Source organism: Setaria italica, chromosome III, assembly GCF_000263155.2.
Source record: "Setaria italica strain Yugu1 chromosome III, Setaria_italica_v2.0, whole genome shotgun sequence".
In the NCBI taxonomy this organism is placed as follows: Eukaryota; Viridiplantae; Streptophyta; class Magnoliopsida; order Poales; family Poaceae; genus Setaria; species Setaria italica.
Window position 1 is genome coordinate 27,151,428 of NC_028452.1, and position 24,077 is coordinate 27,175,504.

General features: G+C 44.1%; 3 protein-coding genes and 1 long non-coding RNA gene across 4 annotated transcripts; 1 reads left to right on the plus strand and 3 right to left on the minus strand.

Moving 5' to 3' along the window:
• The first annotated feature begins 1,950 nt into the window (after window positions 1-1,950).
• LOC111256648 lies at window positions 1,951-3,169 on the plus strand. Its single transcript, XR_002676801.1, has 2 exons — window positions 1,951-2,285; window positions 2,470-3,169. It is a non-coding gene; the product is annotated as an uncharacterized LOC111256648 (long non-coding RNA).
• A 1,299-nt stretch (window positions 3,170-4,468) lies between these two features.
• Window positions 4,469-5,078, minus strand: LOC101757546 (ubiquinol-cytochrome c reductase complex 6.7 kDa protein). The gene is made up of 2 exons (XM_004962391.2): window positions 4,798-5,078; window positions 4,469-4,700 (listed from the first exon to the last, which is right to left on the minus strand). The coding sequence occupies exons 1-2, from the start codon at window positions 5,062-5,064 to the stop codon at window positions 4,638-4,640; spliced, it is 330 nt and encodes a 109-aa protein (XP_004962448.1). The 5' UTR covers window positions 5,065-5,078; the 3' UTR covers window positions 4,469-4,637.
• A 717-nt stretch (window positions 5,079-5,795) lies between these two features.
• On the minus strand, window positions 5,796-12,736 carry LOC101757942 (rhodanese-like domain-containing protein 7). Its single transcript, XM_004962392.3, has 5 exons — window positions 12,314-12,736; window positions 7,848-8,099; window positions 7,652-7,750; window positions 7,249-7,542; window positions 5,796-6,457 (listed from the first exon to the last, which is right to left on the minus strand). The coding sequence occupies exons 1-5, from the start codon at window positions 12,680-12,682 to the stop codon at window positions 6,080-6,082; spliced, it is 1,392 nt and encodes a 463-aa protein (XP_004962449.1). The 5' UTR covers window positions 12,683-12,736; the 3' UTR covers window positions 5,796-6,079.
• Window positions 12,737-21,850: 9,114 nt separating this feature from the next.
• Window positions 21,851-23,531, minus strand: LOC101758356 (probable WRKY transcription factor 70). The gene is made up of 3 exons (XM_004962393.3): window positions 23,115-23,531; window positions 22,845-22,949; window positions 21,851-22,705 (listed from the first exon to the last, which is right to left on the minus strand). The coding sequence occupies exons 1-3, from the start codon at window positions 23,399-23,401 to the stop codon at window positions 22,147-22,149; spliced, it is 951 nt and encodes a 316-aa protein (XP_004962450.1). The 5' UTR covers window positions 23,402-23,531; the 3' UTR covers window positions 21,851-22,146.
• Window positions 23,532-24,077: the final 546 nt, after the last annotated feature.

The window sequence follows — 24,077 nt, forward strand, 5'->3', positions numbered from 1 at the left end:
ATGCATCTGGTTATTTGTCCCACGTTGCTCATACCGCTTTAAAAGGTTGGACAGGGAGAAATTTAAACATAGAATAATTTTGTGCAATATTTCCAGCAAGTATGGTGGAATGTTAGTACTGTGCGGCTATCCTGCGTGATCTCCATTTATGCAAGGACGGGGAGTTGTTTGTGGCCGGCTGGCCGGCGAGATCCAGAACTGGGAATCTTGCTCCACAGAAACGTTACCCATATGGCCATATCCCATTGCCGTTGTAATGGATGTTTTTAGGCCTCGAGTGGCATGGAATCACGGGTTGCACTTGCACTATTGTTGTCCAGCGCTGGAAGATGGTAAGATGCTTACTGTTTAACCAGTAAGCCTACGAGTCCCTTGTTTGGTAGGCTGCACGTTGGTGCCCATGCTGCCGGGTGCCGGGGGATGCTGTGGTGTGTGGTCCACGCCGCGCAACACAAGGAAGGATGCCTCTGGAATATTTCAGAATATTCAGAAATTACATGAAAAAATTGATGTTCCAAAGAAAATACCAAATAATTTCAGTTCCAAATAGTCATATACTCATATTTGAATGATGGCAAGTTTTCTCAAAATTTGAGAAGTTCAAGGAGATTGTCTCTCTAATCATATTTTTTTATTACACATGTGCCCATGAGATAAAATCTATATTGTCACAATGCCAAGTTAATACTTGTATTATCGTATTTATTTAATTAAACTACACTTATAAAAAGTTAGTTCTACAAAAACATACTCTATCTGGTTTAAGATATATTTTTAGTTAATTAGTTTGTCTATATTGAATGTTATCCGGGTCAAGACGCAAAGCTGGCTCGGGAACTTATGCGAAAATAATTAAGGAGAACCGAGCGAGTACTTTATTGGCTGTGATGTCAGCGACGAATTGATGAACATGACGAAACAAATTAACTACTCCCTCCGTCCCAAATTATAGATCGTTTTGACTTTATTAGATTCATAGATTTTGTTATGCACTTAGATATACCTTATGTCTAGATGCATAATAATATCTATGTATCTACAAAAGTCAAAACGACCTATAATTTGAAACGGAGGGAGTACTTTCCTTTTTTTTTCCTTGTTTGTGATCCAAGGCATTCTTGTGATAGTTTTCATAATTGCATAAATCCATATTAAAAATCAATGCTTTTGGATCGTGTGTTTGAGTATGCGGACTTTACATTTTTTCCCTCCCATATATCGAGAAAACAATATACGTACCGAAATGTATAATGACCCTTCTTCATTCATTCACATTGGATTTGTTTGGAGCCCTCCCCTACACCTACAACCTTCTCAAGTGGGCCATGAGCCCATGATCAACCGCCTGGATCCCCCATGGGCCTTTTTCAGAACAGATCCAACACTCGTAAAGAACTTGTGTTTTTTTTTTTTTGCAACTGTAGACTGTAGTTTGGAATCGTCGCAAGCAGTGCCATTTTTTCGCCATTCCTTGAAAAAAAAATGTGCAACTATTGTTTACAAAGTTTCCTAGCACTGCATGTTGTAACCGCCGTTTTCAATTCCTTGAAAAATATGAACTGCACTGCTTATGCAACCGCACTGCTAAAGATTGACCCACCCTGATTTTAAATTATCCAACTCTATCACGCTCACTATCTCAAAATCCAAATAAGCTTTAGAATGTACTGAAATTTTCCTCTTTTTTTTTTGCAAAATTCTTCGATTGTTTAGACGAAGGAAGTATAGTTTACAACCTAAAATTCTCCATTTGTACAGTCTTCATCCTCATATTTGCAATTTTTCTTGCAGTTCATGCTACCCTAATCAATGTTGGGCACTCCTACATCTTCAGACGAAAACAAAATTGAACTCCAGTGCCACATCACCCTTTACCAGTCAGGTGGTGCTCCTGCAGGTGGCACCTACCACCTCTTATTTCTCTGGTCATCGTCCAAAGTCTTACCTGGGCAGAGCACGACGCAACAAAAACGTCTCACCAGATGATGTCCAAGTCTTGTTGAAACATTTGGCAACTTTTAAAATTGTAGGGGGTGAGAAAGGGTGACATGGTGTGAAGGAATCATATAGAAAAACAGGAGTGCAAGCATCTTGTTCAGGCATCTCCTTGTCTTCCTGTTGGAACCTTGGAAAAGCTTCCCCCACCTCAAGTGCTTCTTCTATCTACCCACTGCAGGCATATATACAAACCTTTGCCCAACTGATGGAAAAGCAGGCGTCTCAGTATTTGTCAGGCTTGTTGCCAGTTTAAGGGCATCAAGTAGTGCTCCATAATCCTACCAAAGGTACGCATCAAAGGTTCTAGCTTATCTCTATTAGTTCATGGATGCCCTCATAATTCATATGCTCTTTGGCACACATATCGTTGTTCATGAACACTGAAGTCTCTTAATTTTTTTTCATATCCACATCTGAATTCTGAAGTGCCTTCTTATCGAAGAGGTGTTTTTGTTCTTGTTCTTCTTTTAGGTTTGGACGTACTTCAAAGCAACAGAGATTCAGAGAATAGGACCCAAATGGGTCATAGGAAGAGCAATCACTACAAGGGAAGGGGCGAGGCACCTTACGAGAAGCAAAGCCGGTGCCTGGCTCGCGCCTGCTGCCCCTGCTACGTGCTCGGCTCCGTCGTCAGAGGGATTGGGAGGTGCCTCTTCGTGGCCTGCTACCCGATGATACAATGCTGCGGCCTTGACGAATGCAGGCACCACCACACCAGCCACCTCAGCCACTTCAGATGATGCATACATCCACCAAGTACATCTACTACTACTTGGTCATTAGTTCTTGTTTTCCCCTTCTTGTTCTTCACAGAAAGTAGGGTTATTATAGCAATTAATCAAGCCAAGGTCTGAAGAAGAATTGTCCGTATCTCCCTTACCATAAGTAGATATGAAGGAAGGATGGTCTCTCTCCGTGAGGAGAAAATTCCTAGGATTGATTGGGTATTTCTCTCCTTTTGTATCTCTTTATCCAATTTCGGCCGCTTTTGTAAGCCAAGCCAACAAGGGAAGGTCCGCGTTGTTCTTCATCTTTTTTTCAGTAGTTTTCAGTAGCCTTTATTACCTCAGCAATTGATAGAAGAGTAAAGCTGAAGAAAAATGGCCTGCTAAGCAGCTATTGTTCTTCTGAAAGTTATTAATGAAGTGGTTGATGCCAGTGTTTTCTGATTGATTGTTCTCTAATGTGCCTGTCAGAAAAATAGTTTCTTCCAATTGAGTTGTTGGGTGTCCCCTTCTTTCCCCCCAAATTTCAGGTCTTCTTTACAATTCTGTCTCTTGACGCACTAGATGGATTTGGAAATATATGCCAAGGTGGTGGTGGCGGTTTTAAAACTTGCAAATAGGATTAGTTCTAATGGTCTCTTTAGCTCAAAAACATGTCCCGGCCCAGTCAACAAAAGAAGCGTTCATGTCTTGTGCAGTTGGCCGGTTCATAGCGAATTAGTAGGTGAGTGCGTCACGCAACTGGAGAGATGAACCATTACGTTGAGATAGTTGTTTCCAAGTATGAGCCAGCATTGAACTGTAGAAGTGTAGATTGGTCATTGGTGTGGTACGTCCTGCATTCAAGATCCGGACAGCACAAACATTCTCATTAGTTTACGAAAGGGAAATGAGTGCGAGTCCATTTCTGACTTCAATTCTTCAGAGCGTTGCGAATGGTTTAATATGAACTGATATATTGATAAACTTTCTCCTGGACAAAAGAAAAATTGAAACATTTCTTTCAAAACAGGAGAAAACTGAGCCACTTCTAACATTTTGACCAGCCAGGGAAGCCACCGTTCGACGGATGTGAACCTTGATGTGTATATCACCGGCTATTATTTGGACACCATTTTCATGGCTATGTGCTATTTGGTTGCTTGCAAACATTTAAACAAGCAACTATTTTGTCAGTTGTGCTACGTCGCTGTTAAAATCTTTCCGATTAATACTATTCCATCCTGGAAAAACTGTACCAGAGGGGAAAACTCCAATATGGAAAAACATGCTTCATTTGATGCAGATCGTCATTTCAAAGAGAACTCTTGAATAGAAAGATGTATTATGTGTATCGATGTTGGTAGCCGGTAGGTCAACGGTCACGACACAGCCTCCCCAGCAACAATAATGTAGTGTAAGGATGGGGTTTAGGATATCCAATGCAAGAGCCGCGATCTGCTCATGGTGTCACCTTCCTATGTGGCAATCATAATCATGATCTGAGATGCCATCTTCCAATAACTTAGTTTATTCGAATAAATCGCGTCCGTGAAACACGGCAGTTTGTGCGACGGTCGAAGCAAACTCCGTACAAGTGCGCAGGCATAGTAAACCCTTTGAACCTGGAACCATGGCAAACTCTGGACCCTACTGCACCGGCCCTTACCCAGCCTGAACGACCTAAGCTAAACCTAGCCGGAAGTGCAGAAGAGAGGGCCAGCCGGAGCACAAATTAAATAGCCGGTTCATAGCAGCATGGAAAATTCCTGGGCAAGTTTTGGAAGTTCCATTTATTTGTCATCCTCAATGAGAAATTCAGAGTTCACAACTTGTATTTACAACGTGAGACGAGGAGAACCACATGGAGTACATCACACAGGTAACTGAAGGCCATGTATGTGCAGGTAGCACATCATCTCCCCGAGCAGGATTCTAGTTGTTTGATTCCTCAGGCTGTTGCTTCTCAAATAACGTCTTCTTGATCCAGTCGAAGGGCTGCATAGAGCAAAAACATCACGACGACGAAGAGAACAGTAGGAAAAAAAATAGCTGCCTCCAGTAAACAATGAAGTACATGACAGCAGGGGCTCACCTGGACGAGCCAGATGGCAGTGCTGAGGCCAGCGACCATCCAACCGGCAACGGCGGCGATGTCGGTGCTCTGCGGCCGGCGGTGCGGCGGCAGGGGCTTGAACAGGCGCTGGGCGGTGGACGGAACGGCCGGCATCTCTGAAGCAGGACGCGAAGCTGAGTTTTTCACGGTCGCAGTCTCGCAGAGGCACAACAGCACAACGATGGCCGCAACACTTGGGAGTTGGGAGTTCAGTTCTGAGTTTATAAGCCTTTTGGAATGGGACATGCGAGTGGGGGCAAATCTCATCGCTTCTAGACTCGTCGACAAGATCGAAGACGAGTTCACTCTCTAGAAAAACTAGAAACCGCTCGGCGTCTATGCGTGGGCATCACCAAGCCGACAATGATAACCTTAGCCTACACAAGAGTGAGAAAGGATCAGCTGCTCTCGCAGGTTGGGCTGCTACCGTGCTCCCAACCCGCGAATGCAACTCTAAATATGCATAAAGAATTTATCAAAAATTTGAATGATACTTCTTACCATCTTTTACCATCGTATAAAAAATTGAGGATGAACAATTTTTTCTTCTTTTCGTTCATCCTCAATTATTGCATGACGGTAGAAGATGGCAAGAATCCATTCATATTTTTAGATAATTTTTGATAATTTTTTATGAGCACGGTAGCACCTCAACTCACGGGAGCACCGAGGAGCACGGTAGCATCTCAATCCACGGGAGCACCTAAACCTTTCTCAAAGTGAGAGCAAAGTAACCAACTCGATCTTACCCGTCCATTTTCAAGGTCCCAAACAATATAAAATATTTCAAAGGTCGCTTTAAAAAAAATAAAAAGAGACGGTACACCCTTGCAGAAAACAAACATCTGGGGGTACGTCGGTAATTCAAGCTTGAGAGAGGAGACAGACCAGGATGAACAGAGCAGATTGGGCACAGCTCATACAGCTGGTCTTGTCTCACCAGTGACGTGTAAAACATAACTTTAGTGAACCTCCATTTGGCTCCCCACAATTGAATATACAGCAAGATTGAATACTTTTAAAGCTCATGCAGTATTAGAGTTAACAGTTTACAACAAGATAGATTGTACAGACAGACCACTGCTTCCAAGCAAAAAAATTGGGTCAGAATGGGTCATAAACGGCGATGCAACTTGTGTCTAGGAAGGAAACCAAGTAATACCTAGAACGGCCACTGCTAATCAGCAGGATTTCCTCATTTTGTCAGTAGTGCTTCAATCGTCAGCAAGTCATACAGAAATTTCTGCAGCCTAACTCTACGCTAGATTGAGTTGGGCAACTGCTTGTCCTCCGCTGCATTTTTAGCATCAAGCCTTTTGGGATTCCTGCCCTTATCAGGCCCACCGATGACTCCCCAGGTCTCAAACTGCCGTTGTCGAGCCCTGGCCCTTTCCTTCTCCTCCTCAGATTTCGTCGCGAAGCAGTATGGGCAGGAGACACCATACTCCCATTCAGGAGATTCCATGTCTTCATCGCTTACTGGCTGCTTGCATCCATAACAAAGTTTGTGGGTGCCTTGTGCCAATCCATGCTCCACCGAGACACGCTTGTCAAACACAAAGCATTCACCGTCCCACAAGCTTTCAGCCTTCGGGATTTCCTCTAGATACTTCAAAATCCCACCTTCCAAATGATAAACCTGGCACATGCAACAGTTAAGGTTGTGAAATCTAGAAGTATAATAACAGATTAACAGCAAAGAGGCATTCTGACATATCAAGAACTTCACAAATAAAAAAATGTGTCAATAAAGGTTAAGATACACCATTACCCCTCAAGGGGTACAAGTTTCACAATCCTGGCCTCCAGTCAAGGATAGTTTAGAGGATATAATGATTAAACTGCTATAGCAGGTTAGTAGGTCACATCTTACAAAGGTAACACTTAGTAGTCGCCTATCTAGGTCGCCAAAATGGTCTCACCATAGGATAAGAACCTTGAAGGTGGCATGCCAAATAAGAAATATTCAGGATCTCAGCTGGAGGAAAGGTCTTAGTATTTCATGATTAAGATTCAATGAATTGTTTCATTCTAATTCAACCTTTTTTTTTACTGTTGTGCATTCAGAAGTCATTGTTACCCTGAATATTAAGGTTGATTTACCTCTTACACGATGGTAGAAATGTAAAGGATTGGATATTTCTAAATGTATGATTCAAAAACTGCTCAAATGTAAGTAGCAAGTGACAATAGAGCATAGATAATGGTAAACATGTACACAAGCTGTTGATGTGCTCCAGCGATTCTTTCATGGACCTCAGCCATTACCAATAAAATCAAAGCTAAGGATAACCTCATAAATTATCTATGGTATAGCAATATGTAATTTAGTCTAGATTAGTAAATATTTATGTGTGAAGAGAAGATTGAACAGTAGCCATGACAGTGGAATTCAGCACAGCACAAAACAGAGGATAGCCTTTTGGTTACCTCTTTAAAGCCCTTGCTGAGAAGAAAGCTGGATGCCTTCTCACATCTGATACCACCAGTGCAGTACATAGCAACTCGTGGTAGCTGTTTAGATTTGTTAGCATTGAGGTCTTGTGCTGGTTGACCAGCTCCATTATCATTATTTACCCCTGATTCCTGAGTATCAGATTCAACCAATTCGAATTGATCATCAACCCAAGTAGGAAACTCTCTGAATGAGTTTGTACATGGATCAACAGCTCTCTTAAACTTTCCTATGCGTATCTCGTACATGTTACGCACATCAATGACAACCTGCCCCACATATAGTATAAACAATTCATACACAGTGGAACTGAAGTTTCACAATGAAAACATAGGAGATGAGAGAATGGAGTATCTGAGAGATGGATGAAACACTTACAGTGTCTGGATCACTTATCAATGCATTCCAGTCTTTCGGCTTAACATATTTTCCAACCATTTTAGTTGGCATTACACCTGGGTCTCCAAATGTCACTATCTGCAAAATGGTCAAGAAAGTAGACTAAGCTAGAGCGCTGCACTACTATTTCTGGTTACTCTACTAGCTAACCAATAACTATGTAGGCAAAACTAACCTCTTTTTTTAATTTGACACGGACATGATCCCATCGGAATGGCGCATCATCCCCAGCACCAACAGGAGACTGGCAGGTATGTCCATGATGTATGGCCTCGTCCTCTGGAGTAACCGGTGACTGGATCATTCTCAATCCTTTTAAGCGGTTATCTTCTTGAATAAAGTTTAAGACTTTATCCACAGCAGCTGGGGTCCCACAGATGCTACCGTTGATTCCCTCTGGTGCAAGGATAATGCCACCTGAAACACGCTGAGCAGAATCAACCAGCAAACCATGTGAGCCCAATTTTGTAGAAACGAGATATGAGATGTATGGAAAGTTGAGCGTGAGCTTGCCCTTGGCCACCTTCGAAATGGTGGCAGCAAGTCACCACGGAAATACACCAATCATCCACCCCAAACATTGCCCTTATGATGATTGCAAATTTCTAACTAACACCAACCACCATGCAAGGCACTAAATGCTGTGGATGTGGTGGGATGTCAGTAGAGAAAATGTAAAGAGGAGAACCATGCGTATCACTATTGTAGGCTGTAATATAGAATGAGTAAGGAAGCTTAGCAATGTGTGCTTACAAAAGAAGCTAAATCCAGTTAATTTTCTGCAACATGACATTATGGATGATAGAACATTGTAGAAGAACAAAATCTCATTCAGAACTGAACTCAGCTGCCCGTGCCTATTTAATATAGGTTTTTATGTAATGCCCAAGAAATTTGTACTCGCTCAGTGGTTGCAGACCCAGGAATGTAGGTTTTTATGTAATGCCCAATAAATTTGTACCCGCTCAGTGGTTGCAGACCCAGGAACACTAAAGAATAATCAAACAACCTATCGCCTAATGGTTGCAAAAATGCATAATCTTCCTTTAACTATACCTCATTGATGAAGCAGCAACAGCATGTGAGGACAAACCTAGTTCTAGATGGTTGTGCATGTCATCAAAAGTTAGAACATGAGGCTGACGCTCACGCTCCAATCGAGCTCTTCCTTAACTGGGAAAAATATGCAGGATAGAAATCCATCAGAGCTCATGCGTTTGGCAATTGGTGTATAAAAAGACTGGTACCAAAGGGTGCACAACCTCAGCTTTTTTAGCAATTGAATAGATCGATTCACTCAACAGATTGTTGATCCAGTGTATTTTTGAAGACATCTACAATGCTAATTGATTTGGTCGCAGCAGCATGCCTGTGATATACGTAGTCAAATATTTCATTCTAACATAAGAAAAGGCTGCCATAAAATCACTCTAATCCCAAGATTTAGGGCCTGTTTGTTCTCATGCTTCATACAATAAGTTTAGACCAGATCTATAAGAGGATCCCAACTATCTTTTTCTTAAGCCACTTGGAGTTAGACATAAAATTCAATGCATTTAAAGTAACCATAAAATTTCTGTTGAAGTATTTGAGACGACACAACGTTGATCTTCATAAGAATTCCACCAAGTGTGCGCATGCACGCAAAATCAAATGAGATAAGAACCTTAAGGGGCCTCCAGCACCATCTCAAGAATTTTGAGACAAAACTATTGTTCACTTCTGTTCATAAGACCAAAATAAATCTTATCTCATTTTTTACTTTAATTCTGCACTTGGTGGACAACTTATGGAGATCTTCGTTGTGTACTCTCAAGTACTCCCAAGAGAAATATTTGGATAATGCATTTGATTCTGTGTGAAACAATGAAATTGATGACTTAAGAGAAAAATGGATGGATACTCTTCTTCTAAAAATCACTCAACTGGAATTACACCATATACAAGACAATGAAACATGTTTTTCTCATACAAATATTGCAATTCACAAGCATATTGATTTGACCAAATCTGCATACACGCCATAAAATCATTCTAATTCCAAGATTTAGGCCCTGTTTGTTCTCATGCTTCATACTATAGAGCTGATTTATAAGAGGATCCCAACTATCTTTTTATTAAGCCACTAGGAGTTAGACATAAAATCCAATGCATTTAAAGTAACCATAAATTTCTGTTGAAGTATGTGAGACGACACAACGTTGATCTCCATAAGAACTACCACCGAGTGGGCGCATGCACGCAAAATCAAATGAGATAAGAATCTTAAGGGGCCTCCAGCATCATCTCAATAATTTTGAGGCAAAGCTACTGTTCACTTCTGTTCATAAGACCAAAATAAAATCTTATCTCACTTGACTTTATACTCTCCACTTGATGGACAAAATTATGGAGATCCTCGTTGTGTACTCTCAAGTACTCCCAAGAAAAATATTTGGATAGCTGTAAATGCATTGGATTCTATGTGAAACAATGAAATTGATGACTTAAGAGAAAAATAACGAATACCCTTCAAGGTGAAGCCAAATCTGTGTGAAACCTGAATTTGAAATCTTGGATTAGCACGCACATTTTTTTTAAATCACTCAACTCGAATTACACAATACAGTAACAATGAAACCTGTTTATCTTGTACAAATATTGCAATTCACAAGCATGTTGATTTGACCAAATCTGCATACAAACATTATAATACCACCAAACGCCCATGATTGTGTTTATAAATGGCATTCCAATGGATCATACCAATTCATTGCTAAAACAAAATAATTTCTTACCCTCTGTGCATCCTTGGATCCATGAATTCACTACTTCAAATGTCAAAGATTTGCACTAAACTAGAAAAATTCATGCTGCAGATTTTTTCAGCATAGATAAAGTTAAACTGAATTGAACAAGTTGGTAGAATTTTTAGCACTGGATCGATCATCTAACTTAACTGACATCTATAGCAATTTTAAAAACATCTACCATGCTGGTTTAGAGATTTGGTCGCAACAGCATACCTTCAATTGCAATATGTTAGTCAAATAAAAAGGTTTTCATTTCTAAGATAAGAAAAGGATGTCATAAACTCATATTATCAGTCCAATTTCAAGATTAAGAAGGTAGCACACATGGTATTCGCAGGCAAAATCTCCATCTCATGCTTCAAACAATAATAGACCTGATCTATAAGAGCATCCTGACTATTTTTTTCTTAAATCATGAGGAAGCCAAAGAATCCAATTCATTTAAAGTAACCACTAAATTTATGTTGGAGTATTTGAGAGTACACAACATTGATCTTCATAACAATTTGCACCAAATGTAGATGGACACAAAATCAATTAGGGAGCTATTGTTAGCTTGGATCACAAGACTAAGTTAAACTCTTGTCCCATTTGATTTTAAGTCCATTCTACACTTATAGACAAAGTTATGTAGATCCTCGTTGTGTACTCTCAAACACTCCAAGAGAAATATTTGGGTACTTCTAAACGCATTGGATTCTTTGTAACGCAATGAAGTTGATGACTTAAGAGAAAAGTGGACAAATATTCTTCTAGAGAGGTCAAAACTCTGTGTGAAGCATGAAATTGAGATGTAGGATTTGCACATGCATTAGTTTTCCTAAATCACTGAAATGATGCTACATTATACTTATTTATTGTCTAAACAATGAAGCCCGTTTATCTTATACATATATTGCAATTCACAAGAATAATGATTTGACCCAAATCTCCAAACAAGCATGATACCACCACACTTGCCATGACAATGTTGATGTATTTAGCATTCCAATATCAGCAATTCATTGAGTTAAATGATCAATCCAGAGCTAAAATAAAATAACTTCTTAACCCGTGTGCATCCTTGGATTCAAGACTTGACTTCTTCAAAGTGTCAAGTATTTGCACTAAACTGGAAACATTCTATTCTGCACATTTTTCAAGCCAAGACCTTGAACTGTATTTATGGATCACAGCTTCTTGAATGGTATTCTGCAGATTTTTCAAGCCAAGACCTATGCTAAAGTCACAGCTTCTTGGACCAAGTTGGTCGATTTATGGGTCATGTTTGTCAGGCTCAGTCCTGGAAATACAAAAGCCAAGTCTCTTTAAACAACCCTTTCCCCACTCCTCTCCTTCTCATTCCCCTCTCTGGCCAAGACTCTGCCTTGTTTCTTGCCATGACACCGCCTTTCTAGCTCAGTAGCTCCTTTTGAAACATTATGTTTTAGTTGCTTAAATTCTACAGCAATGCAAAGGAAGAAAGAAGCGTACTTAATCTTGTCTGGTGCGGACCAAAAGGTTCTAACCCTCAAACAGAACAAATGAGCAGGATCAAACAGAACAAATGACCATCCCATTCCTCAAACCAATCAAGCTACCAGACGAACAGCAGTTGATTTCCCACAGATCAATATAAACAAAATCTTTGTGCGCATAAGGTTATTGCAGAATTTGCTACTGTAGCTGTGCCTGAACGCTTACTTGGCCCGTTGGCCGGCCCTTATCAGTATTAATCTTACTCACGTCACGCTTTTTTAGCTTTAGGGATTTAGATTAAAGAAATCAACATTACCCGATACTTCAACATGCATCCAAATATATCACAGGCAACAATACCCAGACGCGACTGAGATATCCGTTCACTTACCAGCTCCTCGCAGAGCTCCTTGAGGGGCCGCCGGAATACGGCGTGGTCGGGGAAGTCGGCGAACCTGTAGAACGAGACGACCACCAGCGCGGGGGCCTCTCCATCCACGGCCCCTCCTCCCACGGCCACCGCGATGTTCCTGCCCAACGGCGGCAGCGGGGCGAGCGGGGCCATGCGCTCCTCCTGCGGCATGTGGCCGAAGCGGCGGCGCGGGATGAGAGAGCTCGGGGAGGAGGGGTTGTGGGTCGGAGCGCGGACCCTAAGGAGGATCCGGTGGGCAGCGACACTTGCCGCAGCCGTGGCGGCGCGGCGGGTGGCGGCGGCCGCGGTTTTGGAGAGGGCGGCGGCGAGCGGTGGAGATGGCAGCATCTGCTCTTCGGGTGGGGGACGAGCACTAAGTAGATGGATTAACCTAGGTTAATGGGGGTGGTGGCGAGCACTGTGTTGTTGTTTATCTGACCTGTTGGGCTTGGGGCTTTAGGTTGGGCCCATACAGTTTGATGCGTGAGGAGTTGCCTAATAGGCTGGGCTCGCTGTTAGCCATGCCTAACTGGCCAACTGTGTTGTTAATTCAGAGCAATCAAAACAAATGGACATTTTTTCCCAACATAACATACATTCAAATATTATTTAAAAAATATCTAGAAACTTGTTGTTGGAAATGGTTGGTTGGGGATTTTCCGTTGGAAATTTGTTTTCATCCTTAGTGATAGTCCAAACTAGAGTACTGTTAGCCATGCCCAACTGGCCAACTGTGCTCTTAATTCAGAGCAGTAAAAACAAATGGACAGTTTCCCCAACATAACATACATCCAAATATTATTTAAAAAATGTTTAGAAATCTTTTGTTGTTGGGAATAGTTGGTTGGGGATTTTCTGTTGCAAATTTTTTTCATCCTTAGGGATAGTCCAAATTAGAGTACAAAGCTCACTATTAGCCATGCCCAACTGCCCAACTGTGTTGTTAACTGAGAGCAGTCAAAACAAATGGACATTTCCCCCAACATAACATACATCCAAATATTATTTAAAAATATCTAGATACTTTTTGTTGTTGGGAATAGTTGGTTGGGGATTTTCCGTTGCAAATTTGTTGTCCAAATTAGAGTACAAAATTTTTTAGCCACTTTAGAAAAAAATGCAAAGAAGAAAAATTATGGCCCTTAACTTGATGAAGGAAAAGGCACTAGAATTCTAGAAAATGTTATACATAATGTAATGTTTGCTCCGGCACCCGTTACTTTGCACAACGTCCTAGAATTATACTTTTATCGGTTCACTAGTTTATCGGTTCAATGATGGTATTGAAAGGACATCTACACACGAGCTATACTCTTCATCAAGTACAAGTCGTCATCAACTTGAGTTTGGCATCCGGTTTGGAATCAGCCAACACTAGACGGAAAACGATGATATCTACGACATCGAAATGAGGTATTCTTTGATGCATTAGAAAGCTAATGACAAAAGCTTTCTTTTGGTTCTGATCCTACCTCCAAAAGCCTCGTGGATCATTCTATGTGGTCACAACAAGGTGTTGAGTCACTAGTTTTAGACCATGTCGGGACTTGTATCATGTCGCCCTTTAAGCTCATGTTGTGGGCATCATCTTCCTAGCCACTCCTAACCCTTTAAGCCCATGTTATGGGCGCCATCTTCTCGACTATGGCGATAACCTCTTTTATCCACTTTTGCTTCGTACACATCTGCAATTTTAGATTACGTTCTCCATATTCTTACTTTGATTTTAAAATCCTAAGAAAAGTCAAGAGCTTTTGTTAAAATTACAATGGCCAAGAGTCCGGTACTCTGGCTCTGGTTGCTAATCTTGTTAAAAAAAATGTTTCCCTTTTTTAATTTATTGTTTTGTTTGTTTTGATTATATTTTATGGCACCGATCATCCACCTACCCATTCTTCCATGCAGTTTAGCATTAGGCTCTGTTTTACTCCTCCGTTCTTAATTTTTTTTAGTTGTGGCCGCGGAAGGTGGTGGCGCGGCAGGTTGTGGCCGCGAGGTTCCGGTGTGGGACGAGGCGAGGGCTCAGCCGCGTGGGCCCCGACGCTCGAATTAGGGCCACGGGCGGCGCGGCACAAGGAGCGTGGGGCTGCCGGCGCGAGCGCGGCCGTGGGGCTATCACCATGAGCCCTGGGCCGGCGGTGGCGCGTGGCCACGGGACCGCAGGCGCTCGTCTCGGCGTGGCCGGCGCTTCCTGTTCCTCCAGGACGGCGACCAGTTCAGCAGCAGCATCAGTTCGATAGCTCCCCTGGCTGATTTGCCTGAACTCTTGGTTGCCAAGATGTATTCTTAATTAGTTGTTTCAAGCAGCAATACACCTTTTTTTTTATGCCAGATCGCTAACTGGTGAGCGTGGAGGGAAATGAGATTATATGACAGGAAATGATACTGGCATCGATCTTTCAGGTCCTTATTTTTTTATTCAAGTATGGGTATATATTTGCAGTTGAAACCAGATTGAAATTGGTAAATATTTCTGACCAAATTTTCTATAAATTTACTTGATAACCTCAACAATTGTGGTTCCTGTGCATCTTCTGACACTTGCAGTATGTTGATTTCAATCCGGGGATCATGTTGATTTTCCTTGCATCTGTGGGATCCTATGGCACTTTGAGATGGTGTACTCTTCTTCATATAAATAAATTAATTTTTTATTGCCGTCCTCGCTCCTGTAAGCCAAACTAATCTATCAGTTTTGATGCTATTTGTCTTGCAGGTCAGGGAAGACCAGTTAGCTCCTACTTTGTAAAATTTGAAGAAACATGGAAGCAATAGAATAACTTCCTTATTTCTGATTGATGAAACCTATCAAAGCGACAAATTTTCTTTTACCCTACCACTGAATGTTTTTTTATGTGTCCCTGATGATGATCCTGGAGCATAGTGTATGATTTCTGTGCAATCTTCATCCGGAGGTGTGTTTTAATCTAACTATTGGACTTTCTGTGTGCTCTTCAATTTCTGCTATGTTTCATCTTAGTTCATTTCTCTGCTAGATCTCACCATGTGCTGAAGAATAGTAATTACAAAAACTCTTACCTTTGTCATTTACAAAGAATAGTGTTCTTTGTGCAGATCTTTGGAAACGAGAAGAAGAAATTAGCCAAGAGCATTTTTTTCTTTTACATTGATTTTATTTGGGCTTCAAGTCTTATTTACATCTTAGTTCCTTGCCATTTAGTAGAGACGCGATATAATGGAAGGTCAATAGAGTAGGAGAGAATCTCTGTGGCGGAACCGCTCTAATTAACTTAGCTAAAGCACACAATTAAGTCATCTAACAAGCGATCATGTGCTTTAATCAAGTTAACTCGGCAGTGCGTCAGATTTTATCCGATAAACCACTCCACAGGACCGAGAAAGCATAGCTCACATGAAGGTGAGTGGTTCCAGAGATACAATAGATCATCCAAATTAAAACAAGTACATTAATTTATTACAACATCAGGTTCGAAATTCAAACATAACTTGCAGAGTTCTTGAGCAGCGGAAATAAACAAACGAAAACTAACACCGTTGCCGAACATCATGACGAGGCCGATCATGACATCTTTGATTCCCGTCCTCGCCGTCCGAGGAGGGATCCCACTCAACCGTCCACCCAGGAGGAAGCTGGGAAGGTCAAGTGCCACTTGCAGCAAGCTCAGAGGCGTCAACATCACCTGAAAGAGATGTGCCACAACAAGGCTGAGTGACTACGCTCAACAAGACTTAACCGACCGGTGGTTCTAATCCACCAACACTTAGACATGCAAGCTCTTTGACTCTGGGATTTGTTTTGCCAAAAGCGACTATATTAAACCTTACTTTCAATTTTTAGCCACAGATTCTAAGCTCATTTACTTGTCTAAATTAGCAACTTACACTAAACAAACATAATTTCTCAAACAAATTATGACAAGCATTTATATTGAGATCACCGAGTTCTCAGTGCAGCATAGCGATCAAGTAGTCCCAAACTGTGAGAGGCAGACAAATCGATTCGAATTTTCTTAACCATGCATGGAGAACCTAATCTCATGACATCCGCGCACCGCGAAGGGTCGCTTCATTTGCCTACCGTCCCCATCAATTCCCAGACCCGTGTTGGGCCCACTTCCCTTGGTACAAGGCTCCGTAGACCCGACCTCTGCTGTTTTATGACCGCACTTGTCACCACATGTGGCCACAAGGGAACTCCATCCAGAGACAGTGGAACGAACCGCTCACGTCCTAGTTCAATCAGGTACTAGACTTCCCCATCCCATTCTAGGTATGAGATTAGTACTTTCAAACACTTGATCACGAACACTATCACGTCTCGACCTTAGTCCAATTTCACATAGACAGACGGGGCAAACCACCGAGTACCGAACATAAGTCCGGCCCCGTCCATCGTCCTTATAGTTGCAACTTAAGTAAAGCAATCAACTCCTATGACTCGCGAGTGACAGGCAATCACTTGACTTTTACCGAGTCCTATTAAGCATTGCAACTACTCGACTTCTTATACTAGTGTTCAGATCAAGGGCGCTATATTCATGCATCTATGATTCCAATCAATTCCTAGAAACGTAAATGCACAAACAAAACAACTAATATATATTGCAAGTATTTAAACATAGGATTTTATGCTCCGGGGCTTGCCTTCAAGCGGGGCAGTAGCGAACTGGTCCTCGGCGTGCTCGGGCTCGACTCCTGCAGGCGGCGGCTCAGCTACGGCTCCTTCTTCCGACGCCGGGTGAAGCCTGTATGTCCCGTCTGTGAGATTCAGTTCTACACGAAATGCAATGCATCAAGTTAAATTCTCAACTTTTCATAGGGTGTACACATGAGTTGGTAAGGAAGAACAAGAGAAGCTATACAGGCTACATTCACCTAAACAAGATTCTGAACTTTCTTTATTTACATAAAGAAGGTGGGGGTGTGGTATGACCCGGGGTTGGTTTGATGGCGATTGTATACATATACGTAAGCATCACTTTATTAAGCTTTAGATCGGAAAGTTATCCTACTTCTGAATGTTGTTTCTTTTTATCTCTTCCGATATAGCCTTTACTGCCTTAAGGTAGCTTGTATTTAATAATTTTTGCAAAAAGGTATCGTTTTCTATGCATTTACCCTATTTATTCTTCTCTAAACAGGAAAGTGGTTCACCTAGTTACTTCTAGTGGCTTCCATATTTTTCCCATGAACTGAGTTACATCACTAATTTAATTCAGAGGGTTTCATATTTTCCTCAGCTCCAGATTAATTGTTATACAAAAAGATGAAACTAACCTTATATACTCAAGGTAAAACTAAAACAGATGATTAAACTTCTGATCTGGGTTCTAAAACATTTTTCCTAGCTTCTACTGCTTGAAACAAACATATGAGAGTTGGTTTCATCTTTTTATCATATTTCTATGATTTGTTATGATTTAAATGGCCTAAACAAGAATTAAAACCTACCACATTAATTCCAACAGTGACACATGCAAAAAGTATTTTTATTAAAAACTACTCTTTATTCTGAGCCTAGCAAAAGTGGTTTGACATTTTTCTGCATTTTCTACGAATTTTGGTGAATTTCCAAATTTAAACACAATTTCTGCCGATTAAAACATTTAAACTGAGGTAAACTTGCGGACTAGCCCCTAGGTCTAGGGTTTAATCACGCAAAGGTCTTGGGTTTTCACACTAAGGCCCCGGTTGACTTTTCCCAAAAGCAATTGGGTCCTCGGGCGCACGGGTGGCGGAGGCGGGTAAAATTCCGGCGACGCACCGGCGACCTTGGGACGGTGAGTGGCCGGGAGGGTTCACGGGCTCACCTTGGGCCGGTTTGAAGTGGTTGGGGGTGACAGGGGGGCTTGGCCGGGGCTAAATGGCGGAATGCGGAAAGCTTCGGGCGGCGGTGGGGTTCGGCGGTGTTCCGGCGGCGGCGGTGCTTCTCGTGGGCAACAAGCAAGCTCTAGATGTGCGTGAGAGGTTGGCAAAGTGGCTGATGGTGTTGGCAAGGCACGGGGTTGGGCGGAAGGGGGAGCTCCACGGCAAGCTCAGGCGGCGGCGCGGGGAGTGGAAATAGGGGAGGCGCGGCGAGGTTCGGGCAAGCGGGGAAGGGGGTGCCGGCGGCGCTGGGCTCCTATTTATAGAGCCAGAACCGAGTGGTGAACGAGGTGGGGTCATGGCTCTGGCGTGTGGGACTGGAGGGAAAATGGGGCGCTGCTGCGGCCATTAATGGCGACAACGCCATTGGTGGACAGAGGAGAGGGAAGGGGCGCGGCAGGCGAGGGCGTTGCAGGCGAGGTGACAGGGCGAGCGACGTGACGCGAGCATGCGCGGGACGAGCGGCTCTGCTGGGGCATGCTACTGGCGAGGCGGGGAGGAGCTGTCGCGGCCTGCGTGGCGGTTGGCAGAGGCGGTAGCGTCGCGGGGCACGCGCGGGGGTAGCGCGACCGGGGGTTTGATGGGAGGGCCGGAAGGCATTGGGGCGCGCAGCCGGGGATCCGGGTGGGGCGGATGCACGCAGGAGGCGAGGCGACACTGGCGTGGTAGCGGCCGGTCTTCGGTCGCAGAGGGGCCGGGGCGACGGCGGAGCTGCGGGCAGCGCGCCTGGCACGGCCGGCGAGGCCTCGGGCGAGACGAGACGGGCAGAGGGGCTGCAGGACGTTGCTGCTCGCGACTGGGGAACGGGCGTGTTGATCCATCTTGTCGCGGCCGGCAACTGGGCAAGGCGGCGTTTGCTGGTGAGGCCACGCCACGCGGCGGCGGCGTTGTGGAGCGCGACGCACGCGCGCTCGGGCGCGCTCTGGCTGACGGATCCGCAGGATCTTTTGCCGGGCCCATCTTCGAGCCTCTTGATCTCTCGATTTTCAAACCGCACCACGTTGACTTCCTTTACAAAAGTTGTAGTACACAGACCAAAGTCCAACTTTGTAATTTGATCGAGTTCAAAATCGTGGTGGATTTAGAGATTCAAAACTTCAAAGTTTGGAGGAACACCGATTTCGGGACTTAGAGAAAAACGGCGGCTTTGGCTGGTTTTCAGGTTTCTGGGCTAACTTGAGCTGCAGTTTTGAGAAGCTTTGGAGGTGAATTGGACCAAGGTCCAATTAATAAAGTTGTTGTAGAAACTTAGTTCTCCAACTTTTATAAAGGAATTTTCTGATGTTCTGTTCAACTTTCAAGAGATAAACCCGCCCTAAGGCGCCAGGTCGGGCTGATTTCCAGACTTAGCCGGAATTTCCAAAAGAGGCTAGGTTGACCAAACTAACTGACTTTGAGTTGGATTTCAAAGGCTTTCGGGGTAGATTTCAAACTTGCTCCTTAAATAAAAGTCATTAAGGTTTCGAAGCTCTAAAACTTTGGTATAGGTCTTAGCTCAAGTTCATATTAGAAATTTCGAAATAAAGAGCCCCAAAGTTAGGACCTTGCCTGCTTTAAGACAAACAACACAGATTGGTATTTCGGGTTTTTGAAGGGATTCTGCTCAGATCCAAGCAAAACACCAAAAATGAAAGTTGTTAGGCAGGTTAAGTTCTACAACTATTAGTTGGATAGATTTTTAAGTTCTTAAGCAAAAAAATTGAAGTTACGGTTCGGGCAGCGTTTTAACCTTGTGAGGGTAAAAGGGTACTTTCATTTGCCTTATTGTTGCCAAAGTTCTTCTTTAAGTACTAATGACTTGTTTTAAGTTTAAAACATAGCTTAATTAACTTAAGTTGTTACAATCCCCACCCGAGAAAAGGAGTAGGCACAGCACTGATCTTAGTTACTTATCTTGAGCAGTATTGTTTTTGCCTTTTTGGGCGTGGCTTGAATGTGTCTGCACAATTGTAGAGACCAAATGTATTGCTATTGTCTATCCGACAACCGCATAAAACTGATCTACTTCCCATCTGTGAAATAATTTTTTTGGTTCTAAAGATGTTGTGATTTAACAAAATTATTCTTCAGTCCTTCTACGCCTATTACCTCCAAGTTCAATGCAAGTCATCAATAATCAACTTGTATGTATGTTCCTGTAGCCCCAAGTCAATGACATATGTTTTTAACAGTGTCCTTGGGACAACAAAGATGAAGAATCTAGACACAAACATTGACGACTTGCAGGTGAAGCTGTCAGATGAGGACCTGAACCAGCAGTCAGATACATGAATAAGATGTCGTTCGTGGTAGAAAATACACTCCTGATTTGAATGTGTTCTGCTTTGTTCGATTGGAAATAAGAGTTTGTTAGAAACTTATTGCTTTACACGACAATAGACTGCTAATAATGCATTTGATCATTATAACTAAAATGGTTTCTCTACCTATGAAAAGGACCAGAAGCTGATGGTTTACCTCTTTGTAATGTATTTGCTACATGCCAATTATTTTGATTCTTGAATATTCACTATATTGTTTTTATGTATTAAGCTAGTATTATTTTATTTGAACATGATGTGAGCCCGTAGCAATGCTTCAATCCGCAATATACCATATCCTAGTGAACCAAAAAAACTAAAACGACCTACAATTTGCAATGGAGGGAGTATATAAAATTGCTACACTTCAATCCGCATAGTATACTGCTCTTTGTTAGACTACTTTTAAGCGTCGGATAATGTAGCATCTCTATTAGTGAATTGTGAGACTAGATTTGAGGATCGAGAAAGGGAAAACGTGTCTTTATTTTTTTTAAAAAAGTAAAAACATGTCTTTGAGCCCAGTCCCCCCAACCCCACCACACACACACCCGCAGGAACCCCCATGGTAGCCTACTTTAGTACTCCAATCCATTCAGAAAAGAATGCAAATCTACGATTCAAAAGTTGTCCAAAAAAGAATGCAACTCTAGCATGTACTAGTAGCGTAGATGCACATAGCAATTTAAGTTGTGAGTTGGTGGTAGTGTTGGGATTAGAAATCCCGAACGAACAAGAGGGAGAAGGAGAGAAAGGGGGCAAGCCAATGAGCAAACAAACAAAATGGCCAAGAGTCCCCTCCTCCAAGCCTTAGGGTTTTATTTATAGGGAGAAGATGACTGTTTATATTTATTCCATTGGTGGAGTCGAATAATCCAAATATATTATGATGTTTACAACGAGGTCCTTGGATGTTGCAACCAAGTCTCTAAGCTTCACCAACCAACCCTCGAACCCTTATTTCGGACCTCTTTTGTACACAATAGGAGTTTCTAGCCTTAGTTTATCTAAGGCGCAGCTCCAACAGCTAGCTAAGTGCATGTAGAAATTTTCAGGAACTTCTTATGGTGAGGGTGCTTGAGACTGTTTTTCATTTAAAATATTATTTGTATATGGTGATATAGTATTTGATGTAGAGGTACATGCGTCATTTTATTTGTTAAGGAGCTGTGTGGACGGAGGGACTAAGGAGTACAAGCCACCATTGCTTATCAGTTAACTGTAGTTCAGGCAGACATTACGTCCTGTCCTGTCCTATCGATGGCAGTACTATGCCATGCCGATATGCCAAGAGCTAAACGGCAGCTGATTCTGCTCTGAGAAAAGGTGAGAGCGTATTTCCAAAGTGGAAGAAGAGGACTCGATCTCGTGGAGCGCGTTCAGACACATAAATTAACATTGTTGAAGTGACGCTGACAGCTGAAGCAACCAAATTAAGCCTCTGCTCCAAGTAGGTCGTAGCTAATTAACATAATCTACTCGACCTGCAACAAGTAAAACTGCAGCTAATTCTTAAGAGTATACACCAGCAAGTATGCACAAATTAAACTAGGCATTGCAGCTAAATACGATCAAAGATCCACGCAGCCATTATTCCCTTGCGTACGCGCCGACTGATCAAGGGGTCTTCCATCGTCTTCTCCGATCCACAGCTCGATCGATCGGTCAATAATCAGCTTGCCCTTGATCGAATCCGAACACAACAAGGTCGTCGAGGTCGAACGTGCCATCGTCGTCGTAATTGAAGGGCGCCATGTCGGCGAAGCCGTCACCGTAACAGTGCTGCAGGCCGGAGGTGACGTCCCCCTGGTCCGGCCCAGGCGTCGCGGCGGCGTTCCGCATGGCCTCGGCGACCGCCGAGCTCCCCGCGGGGGTGAGGCTGCTCAGCACCTCCTCCTGCTCGCCGGAGCCGCCGACGGCCTCCAGCTTCAGCGGCCGGAGGCCCGCCAGCAGCGCGGCGTCCTTCTGGTCGGTCTGCTGGCTGGTGTTCCCGGAGGTCGTGGCGCTGGCGTTGGGCGCGAAGCTGATGAGGTGGGAGCCGGCGTGGAGCTCGTCGGCGATGCCGGCCGAGTGGAGCACGACCGGCGCGACGGAGGCGGGGTCCCGGCAGGTGTGCACGCCGATGTAGGTGACCCTGAAGGCGTCCGGGTCGTCGTCGCAGCGCTGCACCTGCCGCTGCGCCGCGCACTGCTGGTCGTACTTGTGCGTGCACCGGAAGTAGGCCCTGCGCCGAGCAAGCATTTTCTCATCAGCGAACTTCTCGTCACCAGCTCATCGTCACGTTCGGAGCAGTTTTTTTTTTATTTCGTACTAACTACCATTGGTTAGCAGAAGATAATATAATTGGAGTGCAGGGATCGTACTTTGGGTGCTTGGAGTTTTGTATCTCCTTCTGCCCGTACTTGCGCCAGGCGTGCCCATCCTCAATATCCTTGATGGTCACCGTGACAGTGGACGAGTTCTGGGCTCTGCAACACACATCACAAATCTTAATTTAATAATGCACATTTCAATAGAAAATCGATCTGTGCTATGTTAATATAAAGTAATTAACAAGTCGGATTAAATTAACCAGATCAACAACAACTGAAGGATGTACTGTATAACCAATCAAGAAGGATAAGCCTCCTCACCTTCTCCGGCAGGTGCTCCTCTTGTCCCCTCCTCCGGCGGCCTTCCTCTTGCCGCCGCCGCCGGCGCTGCCGGCGCAGGTGACCTCGCTCTGCCCCTCGGAGCCCTCCTCGGCGGCGGCGGCCGCCTTGGCCGTCTCGATGGTGCGGGACATGGCGTTGAGGATCTGGTCGACGAGGCGGCCGGCCTCGGGCGAGTCCCGGAGCAGCCCCTGCAGCCGCGCGGCGAGCTCCCGCCCCTTGCGCATGTCCTGCATCACCTGCTCGTACGGCGCCGCTGCTGCCGCCATGGCCACAACACAGCAACCCAGCAAGGGAAGAAGCTCGCACGGCTCGATCGATCTCACACTCCCACTCTTCTACTCTCCAGCTCACTCGCTCCTCCGGCAGCAATACCAGCAGCGGCCTTGCGGAACGGATTGGGGGAGGCGCCTTTTGTAGCGTGGGAGGGAGCAAAGGGCCAATCGCGTTGGGGTTTACTTGTCAGCAGCAGATTCATCCGTGAGCGCGGTCTAGTGAAGCCACAGTCGAACTTTCCCACTGACCGTTGGGGCCCGCACCGGGGGTACTACCTTGTGGTGCACGGGGGCCACGGGCGCGCGCCTTGGCTTTCTACGCTGTGGGGCCGGTAAAAAATTTAAGGCTTCCTTGGTCGGGTGGGCATGTGCAGCGGAACTTGGCGAGGGGGGAGGCATCGCGGAAATGGGGAGGGTGGTGGGGGCAAGGGGAGACGACGACACGCAGGTGACGTCCCCGACGCGACGTCACCCAGGTGATGCGGTGCCGAGGGGCGGTAGAGCGAGGTGGATGGGGCCGCTGCGTGTGTCCACGTCGTTGCTGGAGAAAAATATTACGCATAATTAGGCGATGCCAAAGTGTGGGTTAGATCGTGGGGAATCAAGAGTTTTGGATCCTTTCGGACTTCCCCGTCGGCCATTGAAAATCGTTGGAACGGCAAAGCAGAGG